At 45.8% G+C, this 13,972-nt stretch overlaps 1 protein-coding gene across 2 annotated transcripts; it reads right to left on the bottom strand.

Moving 5' to 3' along the window:
• Positions 1-1,532: 1,532 nt before the first annotated feature.
• On the bottom strand, positions 1,533-13,674 carry SIX4 (SIX homeobox 4). Of its 2 annotated transcripts, XM_010354639.1 has the most exons (4): positions 13,588-13,674; positions 12,547-13,379; positions 9,093-9,778; positions 1,533-3,473 (listed from the first exon to the last, which is right to left on the bottom strand). In XM_010354639.1, exons 1-4 carry the CDS (start codon positions 13,588-13,590, stop codon positions 2,677-2,679), a joined length of 2,319 nt encoding a protein of 772 aa, XP_010352941.1. In that variant the 5' UTR covers positions 13,591-13,674; the 3' UTR covers positions 1,533-2,676. The 2 variants fall into 2 exon arrangements, with proteins under 2 accessions (XP_010352941.1, XP_010352940.1); XM_010354638.2 differs by lacking the exon at positions 13,588-13,674 and having other exon boundaries at positions 12,547-13,471.
• Between the last annotated feature and the right edge of the window lie 298 nt (positions 13,675-13,972).

Here is a 13,972-nt window from a genome sequence, read left to right as displayed (position 1 = left end):
ATGCTTGATTGATTGACATGTAGAGAACCAGAGTGGGCCCTTTGCTCCGATCATAAAAAAAAGCAAGATGTGGCCAGGCTCGGTGGCTCACACCTGTAATGCCAGCACTTTGGGAGGCCAAGGCAGGTGGATCATGAGGTCAGGAGATCGAGACCATCGTGGCTAACACGAAACCCTGTCTCTACTAAAAATACAAAAAATTAGCCAGGTGTGGTGGCAGGTGCCTGTAGTCCCAGCTACTTGGGAGGCTGAGGCAGGAGAATGCCGTGAACTCGGGTGGCAGAGCTTGCAGTGAGCCGAGGTTGCTGACGCAGGAGAATGGCGTGAACCTGGGAGGCAGAGCTTGCAGTGAGCTGAGATCACACCACTGCACTCCAGCCTGGGCGACAGAGCGAGACTCTGTCCCCCCCCAAAAAATAAAATAAAATAAACTAAAAACTAAAAATTAAAAAAGCAGGATGTGCTAATATCTAACATCTTTATGTTCAACAACTTTAAGTTATATCTGAAGAAATTATTTTTTCACTTTTTTTTTGCTTTTCAGAGACTAGAGAGTAACTTTACTCACTACATACATTTATTTGCATTGTTACATCTTGTGTTCAGAGTCTTGATAAAACTACAGCCACAGCTTACATTAGTAAACAAGCTTCTTACAGAAACCCAAAACATTGACTTTTAAAGAAGACACAATAATATAGTGCAAACAACAGCCACGTGTCAGAGGGTAGCCACTGATCCAAAACAACAGTCATGTGTCAGATTGTAGCCACTGATCTAAAACAAGAGCCATGTGTCAGAGTGTAGCCACTGATCCAAAACAACAGTCATGTGTCAGAGTGTAGCCACTGATCCAAAACAAGTCATGTGTCAGAGTGTAGCCACTGATCCAAAACAGTCATGTGTCAGAGTGTAGCCACTGATCCAAAACAAGTAATGTGTCAGAGTGTAGCCACTGATTCAAAACAATAGTCATGTGTCAGAGTGTAGCCACAGATCCAAAACAGCCATGTGTCAGAGTGTAGCCGCTGATCCAAAACAACAGCCATGTGTCAGAGTGTAGCCACTGATCCAAAACAACAGCCATGTCAGTGTAGCCACTGATCCAAAACAACAGCCATGTGTCAGAGTATAGCCACTGACCCAAAAAACACCCATGTGTCAGAGTGTAGCCACTGATCCAAAACAACAGCCATGTGTCAGAGTGTAGCCACTGATCCAAAACAACAGCCATGTGTCAGAGTGTAGCCACTGATCCAAAACAACAGCCATGTGTCGAGTGTAGCCACTGATCCAAAACAACAGCCATGTGTCAGAGTGTAGCCACTGATCCAAAACAACAGCCATGTGTCAGAGTGTAGCCACTGATCCAAAACCTTTGGAACCACGTTTCAACAGTACAGAGTCTTGCTCGACAGAATTTACATATTTTCTCTCCTTTAAAATGCTTTTCACAGCCTGTATAATCAATTTTACATGGTATTTATAACTTATTTTCCTTGTAAAGCATCAACAATAATTAGTTGTTTATCCATCTGTGTGATAAATACCATATATAATATTTAGTGAAACTTAAGTTCTTCAGATTTAAAGCAATTTTGTGGTGAAATTAACCCTGTTAGATAGTAGAAAAGAACCATCAGTGCTTCTGTTGACACTTCTGTACCTTACTACTAATAAAAAGGCCACAAGGTAAAAAGGCACATACAATTCTATAAAAAACATATTTAAATGAATCAGAGTTGCTAATTAAAGAACAAGGATGTGAAAAAAAGTACCAAAATTCCAATATTGGGAGTTAGATTTCCTGTTTCAGTGTTATTAATATTGACCTTAATAGATTCCTGGTAAAAATCATTATTTTTAAAATCCTACAAAAAGTAAAACTTTGTTGGAAACAACTATGTTCACTTCCTGTTCAAACAATAAAAATAAATTAAACAGTAAGAAAACATATTTTTCAGTTCATAGCGCCTGAAGAGAAACATATATAGTATAAATAAAATTCACTGTAATTACTGAAATCCTGCTTACAGAACTGATATATTTACATTCATACTGAAGTTTCAGAGTTTTTAGTGGAGTTCCGCACTTTCTCAGCCACACTGAGCTATTAGAAATCACATTTGGAAATATGTTGAGACTTAACCCAAGACTTTCTCAAAAAATGCTGAAAAAGAGGTGTGTGTGCATATATCTATGCATGCTACTTAACTTTAAAAATATGTACCATTTATGTTTCTTAACCTTTTCAATGCCCATGGAGTAAAAGTAAACAAAAACAATTGTATTATTTCTAATGGTCTGCAGCTATCTTTAATTTTCTATGTTAGGTGTACACATTTTTTAATTTAAAAAACTATCAAGTTCCATTTTGACCTTAGAATTATAGAGTCAACCAAATGATTCACTTTGACTTGATACATTTCACCTTGTTCCTTTGTCTCCATCTATTTAAAAGAGAACATTTATAAGTGAACAAAAAGGCTGCAATAATGCAGTTCTACTTCTGTATACTTAACTGTGATCTTCATGCAGATCAATCTACAGTCTCTTGTATGCATATACTTGCAAAACTAGAGTGTTTTCCTTTAAATGCGAAAATGTTTTGTGTCCTTGGGGCTTCATGAAAAGATTTGCCGCTGATGCCAAAAAGAGGTGAGGAGGAAATAGAGTTTATAAGTCTTGCATATCTTCATCCAGCTGGACAGTCTGGAGCTTGGCAAGTTCTTTTTTGTCTGTGTCCAGGTCTTCACAGACAGTATCAACCATGCCATCTAAGACATACTTGGATTTAGAGTCCAGCATCATTAAGCTACTGGTTGCTTTGCTCTCAGAATTTGGTAAGAAATTCTCTTTCATGTTAGCTACCGATTGCAGAACCAAACGATGTTCTTGGACAAAATCCTGCTGTACTGCTGGGGAGGGGTGACCTACCTGATCTTCAGCTGTAGGAACTATTTCCCCAAGGGCAGCTTGAGTCATAGGGACTGACAATAGGTCTTGACCAGTAATAAGGGAGCAGTTCTGAAGAGTTGCATAGTTAGTGTTGCTGACAGATGTCACAGTAGATTTGCTTGCCACCGGTGCAGACATTGGTTGGCTATCGGCAATGTCATGGTTTAGCTCAGTGGGATTTAGTAATGTAGGGGGACTGAGAGAAAAATTGTGAGTTGGAGATACATTAACTAATGAGGAGGCCAGTGGATGGAGGCCACTCCCCGAGATGTTTTCAGAAGACAGGTTTGCATTTACTTGTGCATTCTGATTGACAGGCATCAACTGAGAAAATACCAGGCTCCTCTCCAAGCCTTCCTGTTTCACAGATCCTATAGTCTGGCTTGTATTAGGAACCGTGTATACCACTGCACTGGGAGCAAGAGAGCTCAAGAAAACCTTTCCTTGCTGAACTGTGGCAGACTCACTTGTAAATGTGCTCCCATCTGAAGTGCTTGAACTTACTGAGATATTACCTAGAAAAAATAAAGTACTGATTATCATTGATGGAAGTGACAGGGAAAGAAAAAAAGTTACACACACATGGTTTTTTCTCAGCTACAGTATCTATAAAGAAGCAACAACACTTCCATACAATAATTTAGCCCAATTCTGGTTCAGAATTACCTTGAGCACTTAAAACTACAGATTCCCAGGCTCTACTCCTTGAAAGTATAACTTAGTACATCTTAGAACATGTTTTTACCTCTCCAAGTAAATATATATATATATATTTTTGTATAGAGACATCTTTTATTTTATGTTTAACCATAACACAGCCAAAAAAACTACTTGCATTCCTGAGTCGCAGGTATGCCTGTTTCCCCATCTTTCATCAGCCTCTTAGAAAACAGTGATTTCCAAACCTTTACTTTTTATGTCTCATGACCTCCAATGGTCTTGAGGATAGAACATGTTAAAGGTTCTGTTGCTTATTATTTCTTTTCTTTTTTTTTTTTTTTTGAGACGGAGTCTCACTCTGTCGCCAGGCTGGAGTGCAGTGGAGCGATCTCGGCTCATTGCAACCTCTGCCTCCTGGGTTCAAGCGACTCTCTTGCCTCAGCCTCCCGAGTAGCTGTGACTACAGGCATGTGCCACCACATCCAGCTAATTTTTGTATTTTTAGTAGAGACGGGGTTTCACCAGGTTGGCCAGGATAGTCCCCATCCTTTGACCTTGTGATCCACCCACCTCAGCCTCCCAAAGTGCTGGGATTACAGGCACAAGCCACAGCGCCCGGCCTATTTCTCTTTCTTTAAAAAAAAAAAAAAAAAAATTAGATTCAGGGACATTTGTGCATGTTTGTTACACGGGTATATTGAGTAATGGTGGGGATTGGGCTTCTAGAGTACCCACCTTCCCAAGTAATTCTGATGACCAAGGGGGATTGAGAACTACTAGTTAGAAGCCAAGTGTGAAAAAAAAAAAAATCTTTTCCAGGTTCTGATTCAGTCAAGTTTCTGTTTCATCACTAGTAACTTGACATCTCTCAATTAGTTGATAGTTATTGCTAGCTCTGCCAGTTAGAATTAGAAAACACAAATGCAAAATGAAATGCCTTCATTCAGGACTGACTGCTCAGTAACTGACATAAAATATAAATAAACGGCAGTGTAGAACATACCACATAAAATGAGTTACCTGGGGCTTAAAACTTAACCATATAAACCTGTACAGACAAGTTGCAAACTTTCACCAAACTAGCCATAAAGTAATGTCAACAAAACATTCAAAAGCTATTTTTGCCTTTTGTTGTGCCAGTTCTGAATTTTCAGTGTTGTAGTAATGGGAACAATTAATGGTAATATGAAATGTGCTTTTTAAAATACAGATTAACATAAAGGATCAGAGCTAATGCTTCTCTAAAAGGTTTGTATCTTTTGAGGCTCTTACTATAATGGTCTATAGAGACCAGAAGTAGAAAAAGAAATGTTAAGTAGAAAGCTGAGATGTTCAAATCAGATCACTCAGGCAATGTAGATGAATTAGATCCCCTACTACCATCAAATAAAACCCCTTTTTTCCTGATTCCTTACATAGGCATGAGATGATGGCAATTTGATAATCTAGGACCTCAAATATGGTCACTGAAGGAAAGGTGGATTTGGGGGGACTTTTGTGATAGGTGGGCCGTTTATCCTCATCTTGAATTAGATGTTCAGTAAACTTTTTTTTTGAGACAGAGTCTTGCTCTGTCACCCAGGCTGGAGTGCAGTGGTGCAATTTCTGCTCACTGCAACCTCTGCCTCCCAGGTAATTCTCCTGCCTCAACCTCTGAGTAGCTGGGATTACAGACGCACGTCACCATGCCTGTCTAATTTTTGTATTTGTAGTAGAGACCAGGTTTCACCATGTTGGCCAGGCTGTTCTCGAACTCTTGAGTTCAAGTTATCTGCCAGCCTTGGCCTCCCAAAGTGCTGGGATTATATGAACGTGGCTCACTGCAGCCTCCATCTCCTGAGCCCAAGCAATCCCTCCCACCTCAGCCTCCCAAGTAGCTAGGACTACAGGCACGCACTACCATGCCCAGCTAATTAAAAAAAAAATTTTTTTTTTTTTTGAGACGGAGTCTCGCTCTGTCACCCAGGCTGGAGTGCAGAGGCGCAATCTTGGCTCACTGCAACCTCCGCTTCCTGGGTTCAAGCAATTCTCCTGACTCAGCCTCCTGAGTAGCTGGGATTACAGGCAAGCACCATCAAGCCTGGCTAATTTTTGTATTTTTGGTAGAGACGGGGCTTCACCATGTTGGTCAGGCTGGTCTCGAACTCTCGACCTCGTGATCCACCCACCTCGGCCTCCCAAAGTGCTGGGATTACAGGCATTAGCCACCACGCCTGGCCAATTTTAAAAAAATTTTTGTAGAGATGAGGTCTCACTATATTGCCCAGGCTGGTCTGGAATTCCTGGGCTCAAGTGATCCTCCTGCCTCGGCCTCCCAAAGTGTTGGAATTACAGGTGTGACACCACATCTGGCCTCAGTAAAGTACTTTTTTGAGAGAGCAGCCCAATGTTAAAGGTAATTAATTCACTGAAAACATCTTCCTTCCTGAAGTATTAGAATATTGTCATTATATTATCACCTCTATCGATAAATCAGTGCCACAGGGCTGTTTATGTCTTCCAAGTATTTTTAATGCAAAGGAATGTCTTCAAGTAAAAGGAAAACACTGTATGTGAACCCTTTTAAAACATTTAACTAGAAAGTTTAATCACAGAAATACTGGTGTTAAGAAAAACATTTCTAGGTGTGTTTCAGTTATTCTCTAACATACATTTCTGTTTCAGACCACACATATGAAAAAACTGCTTTTATTTGAAAGCACTGACTTCAACTTAAGTATGCTTTTAAATTCTTATTTTTATTTTTTATTTATTTATTTTTAGATACGGGGTTTTGCTCTTGTTGCCTAGGCTGGAGTGCAGTGGCGTGATCTCAGCTCACTGCAACCACCACCTCCAGGGTTCAAGCGATTCTCCTGCCTCAACATCCCAAGTAGCTGGGATTACAGGCATGTGCCACCATGCCCGGCTAGTTTTTTTATTTTTAGTAGAGACGGGATTTCACCGTGTTAGTTAAGCTGGTCTCGAACTCCTGACCTCAGGTGATCCACCCACCTCAGCCTCCCAAAGTGCTGGGATTACAGGTGTGAGCCACCGTGCCTGGCCTCTAAAATTCTTGTAGGCAGCTGATTTGTGGCAAAAAACATCTCAAATAGATGTTTAGTTTGTTGTGTGTGTGTGTTTATGAAATTGTTTGCCAGTGTATGCATGAACAAAATGATTAGTTATCTTTTTATAGAGCCATAAATAGCATAATTACATGCAACATTTTTCCCCAACTGCTACTGAATATAAATACTTCTGAATTTGTAGAAATTATAACATATATAAAAGAAAAGAGGATTTGATCTAAAATTTGATTTTTGAGCATAACTACAACTGAAGTAAAAATTGAACAATAATTTTTAGATAAAAAATCCAACTGAAAAACTATATAGGTACAAAGCATTACTTTGTAATGATAAGAAAAAAATCAGGCCGGGCGCTGTGGCTCATGCCTGTAATCCCAGTACTTTGGGAGGCTGAGGTGGGCAGATCACAGGAGTTCAAGACCAGCCTGGCCAACGTGGCCAAACCCTGTCTCTGTCAAACATACAAAGATTAGCCAGGCGTGGTGATGCACGCCTGTAGTCCCAGCTACTAGGGAGGTTGAGGCAGGATAATCATTTGAACCCGGGAGGCGGAGGTTGCAGTGAGCCAAGATCACGCCACTGTACTCCAGCCTGGCTGACAAAATGACTCTCTGCCCAAAAAAAAAAATAATAATAATAATAAAAAAATCATCATCATCATCATCATCATCATCATCATCATCTTAGTTGCTCAGACTGTAAAGTGAGTAAAAGATGTAGATATTCTACTTTTCCACATAAATCCCAACTATAGAAAGATAAATCTATCTTGTCTAGACATTTTAAAGAATGGCTCAGTATCTGTGAGAAAAAACTGAAACCCCAAAATGCTATATTAAGAACCTCAATACCTAACTACCATGTAGAGATGTTGCTTGCTGGATTAAACTTATCTGGTTAAACTTATCCTTCAACTCACCCAGGCGGTCTAAGGATTGACAGCCTTGTTATTTGATCTTAGTTATTTTAACTGAAAATGCTATTCTTATTACTATTAAATGTTCCATTAAAAAACTTAGCTATTAGTTCATAAGAATTTTCTATGGCAGTGATCTTCTAGATTACACAATTAAAAGTATTTCTGCTTTTCTCCTCCCCCAACATATATAACTTATTCTTTCTGCTCAAATTTGTTGCCTTTAAAATGTGACCTCTTTGGAAATTTTCCAAACGAGAGAAAAGGTGTTAGATCCACATTATTATCAAACTAAGCATTTTGGCTTTCCCTGTGGTTTTCATATTTTTGCCCTATGTTGGATAGTAACTTAGCTTAACTCTTTCCATAACTTGGAACAATGATGAACTGAATAGTATGCTGCAGGACTGTCTTGTTTTACTACCATTTTGCCTAAAGAAATGCAAACATACAGAATGAAATTTAGAACAATTTTTCCATTAATTCCTTCAACAAGCTGACATAGACCATAGTTGTGGTAACAAGACAGTTGTGCATAAATTGATATTTTTTGGGGGGGCGTAAAACCATCTTATAGGAAGCAGACTTTTAAAGCCAACAATTACTACTTTGGTTTTGTAAAAATCTGGATTTTCAGATGTGCCTACAAGAAGGCAAACATGCATTAACATCTACCACCCCTGAATTCAAGGGATTATGCAAACTCCACTGCCAAATTCTAACCATTTCTATTTCTTTAAAGAGAAAATGACATAGAGGATCCAGGCTTGCTTGAAGTCAGTGAAGAACTAATATATCAGCCTCAGTTTTCCTGAATTTCATTTAAGTGCTTTCTCTGGAAGACTGCTGTTAGTAAAGCCACAAACCTATAAAATAAGGCTTACTATTATCTTCATAAATAAACCCACACATTTAGGGGGTGAGTATATATGCTGAGCAATAGAAATCCAATGGCATATTCCTCTGATTTTCTTTTAGGTCTGTCAGTCTTCATTATAGGAGGAACAGGATTCAAACATAATTGATCCAGTCTTTTTAGCTTGTTCTTCTAAAACATTTTTTGGTCAAATAAATAATGCTTAGGTAACGTGTATGCATTCTTACCAACTGCTAGACTAATTTTGTGTTCTTATCAATTTTATTAATTTTTAATATTAAAATGCCAAGCAGTGAGTTATTTTGTAAGCACTGATTGACTTATCATATTTCTGTAATTGTAGAACTGGCAGGACTTGCTATGAACTGTATTTTTCCATTCAGTTGTTAGTAAAATAAAAGCCCATCCTCGTGATGCAAGGGAATAAAGCAAGTTGGATATTACATGGGTATTGTGAAAGAGGAGAATCACATCAAGGCTATTCTATAACTTCGGCAGCTAATAAAGTACCTGAACAGAAACATCAATTATAGCTATCACCAAATGCGTCACTTACAGCAACTGATGAACACATTTGCTGGTGCATTAAGGTACCAAATGAGGTTGTTACCTTGTGAAGCTGCCACGGACACAGCGGGCAGCTGCAGTGGAGAGAATCCAATGCTCCCATTAAGGAACTGGCTGTTTGTGCCGGAATTGGGGATCTGGACAATGCCATACTGGTTAATTTGCACTGGTGTAGTAAAAGTCACTACAGAACCCCCATCTTGGGAAGCCACTGTTTGAATGCCTTCTCTTTTCACCTCATTGCTGGGTATCAGGCCTGGGAATGAGACAGGGACACTGGGGCTGTAGGACGTGGTGGCTGCTGAGTTAGCAGAACTCGGGAGGACTTTGAATTCCTTCACATCCTGGGAGGTAGACCCCAGTATGTCAGTCATGGATACACCATTGCTCACAATGTTTGATGACATTTTTGGTGGGTTCAATGCCACTGCCTGTGTATTTCCCACATTTAATCCATTAAGGATAACTCCACTGGGTCCCTGAATAAAAGAATTTCCATTAAGGAAGACAGGTGAAGTACTTGCAGGTACCAAGCTTCCATTCAACAGAACTCCAGAAGAGCTTAATGATATCTTAGCATTTCCAATTTGTTGCATATATACTGGCTCCATATGACTGGAAAGGCTGAGGTTGGTGATGCCATCAGATGAACTGGAGAGTGGGTGAGGAGATAAATCCTCATGTCCCTTGCTGGATTCATCTTCAGTGCTGGGGTTGCCATCTGACTCACTGTATGGAGGGGGAAATCAAGATGTTCAGAAGGTCAGGGGGATGACATTCTACATAGTGCCACTTGTTTGGAAAACCAGCTTCTAAATCCATTAAAGGCAGTATTTAAGGAAAGCACAGCAGGATGTCTGCTAGTCCTATTTAAACTAAGAGGCCTTTCAGCAGATTCTGACCAGCCAGAGAATCTGGGAAGATAAACTCTCAGATCCCAATCATTTAAAATAACAATAAATTCAGGGAAAGTCCAGAAATCTGGAAGATGTAAATTCAGCATTACAGAAGAGTATATTTGATTTTACAGTGCAGAAGTGCTATTCCTTACTGTTACATACGCTGCTACTGACACCATAGAAAAAAACGCCTTAGATGAGGTGGTCAGTCTTTCCTGTTTAGGAACTCCTTCCCCTCCCCTCAAACCAATTCAGATTAGTGTTATCTTGGAGGTAAATGAAACTGCCAAAGGAGCAGGAGGTGGGAAGTGTTCAGCTTTTCTTTTTTGGTCAGTTAGTTAACAAGAGATCGTTTTCTCACCTGCTCCCAAACTTCTACTCCACCAGACTGACAACTCTCTCATTCAACAAAGTGGCTGTCCTTGCTGTAGGAAAAGGCACTTTCAACCCAAGAACAGTTACGTGCAGTCGCCTTTGAATCCAAAGGAAGCCAAAGGGGCCTATTTAACAAACACCATCCAGTGCCCTGGTGAGGTGGGAGGGAAAGGGTGTGGGTCACTCAGAGGCCTTTTAACTATTAGACCTCTTCCCCAACGTCCTTGGTCCCTCTGTTCCAGGCAGGGCCCTGTTCCTCAGCTCTCTGACTTGGGAGAAATACCAAATCGGGGTTGAGGGGTGGGTAGTGGCGGGGGTTTCTCATTTGGTCTGAGGCTGCGAGGGAGAGCAAAGGAGAGCAGAACAGAGGCGTTTTGGAAGCGCTGCCCAGCAGAGGATCCGACATCCCCGCAGTGCCCGGCGGTCGGTTCGCTTTCATGCCGAGGGCAGGGGATTACCCGGGCTTTGGGCTGCGGGGCCAGGAACGCAGAAAGCGCTTTGATTTACGAGCTGAGGCTGAGCCGCCGTCGCCGTCTGCGAGGGTGACTCACCCGGGGGTGCGGGTGGGAGGTAGATCCGGAGAGGGGCCTAAACCAGGCAACTGGGCCGGGGGCGGGGGGTGTGGAGTTTATGGGGTGGGGGGGACGGAGAAGCCGGCAGTGGGGCGTGGGGGAGTCCCAGGGAGCGTGCCGGGCTCGCGAGCGGAGGCGGCGGGGCAGCTGGCCTGCTCGCGGTGACCCCTTCCCACCCTCTGCCCCGGCCCTGCGGATTCCGTTGGTCCCCGAGCGCGGGACCCGCGGCCTCTAGTGGGCGCGGGGCAGGTGTTTCGGCGTAACCAAAGCGCCTTCTCTGGACCTTTCCGCATATCTGCGGAAGGCGCACGCACATCCCGGTGCACGTTTTGTTTTGGTTACCGCGAGGGCCAAGTAGAGCACCGAGCCTGCCTCCCAGCCTTGGGCGAGGAACGCCGGAGCCCAAGCCGTCGGACCCCCACAGGGGCCCAGAAGCGGGAAGGGCGGGCTGAGACCGGCTCTGGAATGTGCTGGGTTATCACCTTCACCTGGCCCAGGCGGGCTGGATCCCCGGCTTCCAGATTGCTTCCCTGAGCAGAACCTTCGAGCTGCTTTTGGATTCTTTCTCTCCTATCCCCGCGGGGCTGGAGACATCAGGTCTTTAGGCGACCTTCTCCTTACTTTGTTTCGTCCAACAAAACACACAGACGCACACACCAAGTGTCTGACTCGGGAGGACGCACAAAAGAGGTGGAAAATCCGGTATTTTCTACCAGAGGGGGAAAACAGCTTGCCAGGCAAAAAGCTCAAACCCAGTGGGGTGGGAGCACAAGGAGGGGCGCTAATAGCGCCCCCACTCCTTTGCTGCCGCCCGCCGTAAGCTAGCCTGCCCCCTACCAGTAACTACCGTACCGGGAGGGAGTCAAGCAGCGTTCGGGGGCCGAGGGAGGAAGCAGCCCTTCAGCCCTGCTACCCCGGCTGCGCTGAAATCCGATCCTAAGGAGTTCAGAATCAGGTTTCAAAACATGACAGAGCCGAGCTGCAGCAGCACCCCACGTTGCCGCGGCCGCGAAGGGAACCACAGGGGCAGGGTGAATGATTAACTCTGTCACATGAAACCTCGACGTTCCGAGACCCCTTCTTCGCCGCCAGCCCCACAACACTCTCTTCCCTCCAGAGCAACCACCGCGACCTCCAACGCAGGCACGGGGGGCGGCTGAACCCTGGGGATCCGGGAGCGTAAGCGCGCGCCAGGCCCGGTGTGACCCCGCGGAGGTGCAGACCCCAGCCGGCGCCGGCAACCTCTGCGGGCCTCGGGCGGCAGGGAGAGCTACGGTGCCGGCGTCCACACTCGCTTCCTTAGCCCAGCCAGAAGCGGGGAGAGGGTGGCAACTTCAAAGCCAGCTGGATGGGGGTGGGAAGCCGGGCAGCAGTGACCAGCCGAGGTGGGGGCGGGGACTGAGACCTAGGCGGGCCACCAGAAACTTCTGGGGGGAGAGGGGGAGGGTAAGGAGGGAGGTTCCCCCGCCCTTCGCCACCGCCGCCCCCCACCTCCGCCGGCAGGGAGCGAGGTGGGGGGCGGGGAGAGGTGGGCAGCCGGACCAGGCTGGTGGGGAAGGTAAGCGCCATGTTTGCGAGCACTTGGAGGAAAAGAAAGCTGGGAAGGGGGTGGGGGAGAGGAAGGGGGAGGAGGAGGAAAGTTGGCGCTCACCTTTTGGACTGGGTCTCGGAGGGGTTCCGATCGCGCTGCCGGCGGTTCTTGAACCAGTTGCTGACCTGGGTGAGGGAGAGGCCGGTGATCTTGGCCAGGTGCCGCTTCTCGGCGGGCGAAGGGTAGCGATTCTGCTTGTAGAGCTCCTTGAGCGCGTTGCGCGACTTCTCCTTGAAACAATACACCGTCTCCTCGCCGTCCCAGATGGTGCGGGGCAGGGGGAATTTCCTGCGCAGCCGGTACTTGTCCACCGCTCCTAGCGGCCGGCCGCGGGCTCGCTCGGCCTCCGTGTAGCGCGCCTTGTACCAGAGCTGCTGCAGCAGCGGGTGGTTGGCCGACTCGAAGCTGTGGCTCTCGAGGATGCTGTAGAGCTCGGGGTAGATGCCCTGGTGGAAGGCCACGAGCGCCCGCGCCTTCAGCAGGCTCTCGTTGCCACGTAGCAGGTCGCTCTGGGGCAGGGACCACAGGAACCGGGCCAGGCGGTCCAGGTTGCCCCCCTGCTGCAGTGCCTCGCACACGCAGGCGACGTGGTCGGGCGAGAAGGCCAGCGGGGTCTGCGCGGCGGCGGCAGCGTGGTGGTGCCTGCCCAGAAGTTCCGAGTGGAGTTGTACCTGATCCGCCGCCGCTCCAGCCGCCGCCGTCGCCACTGCCCCTTCCTCTCCGCTCACCCTGGCGGCAGCGGTCGCGGCGTCCCCCGGCTCCAGGGGAAAAGGGGCTGGAGCCGGGGGGCTCAGCCCCACCGCCGCGCCCCCCGCCACTTCTCGGTGCACCTCCTGCCCTTCCGAGGCGCTTTCCATCCCATTCTCCTGCTTGATGTCCGCCGCACTTGCGATCTGCCCGGTGGGGGAGGAAGAGGACATTTTTTGTTGTTTATTTTCCTCCCTCCCTCACTCCCTCGCACTCTTTTCCTCTTTCTTTCCCCCTCTCTTACTCCTCCTTCTTCGTCTCCCTCCCTCCTCTCCCCCTCCGGAAAGCCCACTCCCTCCCTCCTGGTTTCGGCTGGATCTGGCCGATCAGGTTTCCCCCCGGCCACGCAGTCACCATTAAGATAGCTGCTAGAGCAAAGTAGTGTAAACGGATAGCTGCTTTCTGCCGTTCCCCCAACGTGACTCCTCCGGTTGCTGCATACTATATGGCAGTGGCGGCCGGGCTGGACCGGCCGAGCCACCTCATTGGCTATTTCGCATTCAGGGGGAGGAGGAGACACCGTTTCTATCCCTGTCGATCACCCGCCTTCCACTCCACCCCTTGCCTTTCCCTCTCCCCCTGACCCCCAGGCACCTATACCTGAAGGAAAACACCGACATTCTTTCCAAACCACGCTGCTGGGCGGGAAATTACCTAATGTGGCCTGAAAACTGGACAGCTCTTTCAAAGAGAGGCCCTACGATTCCAGAGGGAATATTAATTGTGTGGCCTTAAGGTC

The sequence above is a fragment of the Rhinopithecus roxellana genome, chromosome 5 (genome assembly GCF_007565055.1).
Source record: "Rhinopithecus roxellana isolate Shanxi Qingling chromosome 5, ASM756505v1, whole genome shotgun sequence".
Taxonomy (NCBI): domain Eukaryota; kingdom Metazoa; phylum Chordata; class Mammalia; order Primates; family Cercopithecidae; genus Rhinopithecus; species Rhinopithecus roxellana.
Note: the sequence above shows the minus strand (reverse complement) of the source record. Positions and strands in the feature narration are given on the sequence as shown.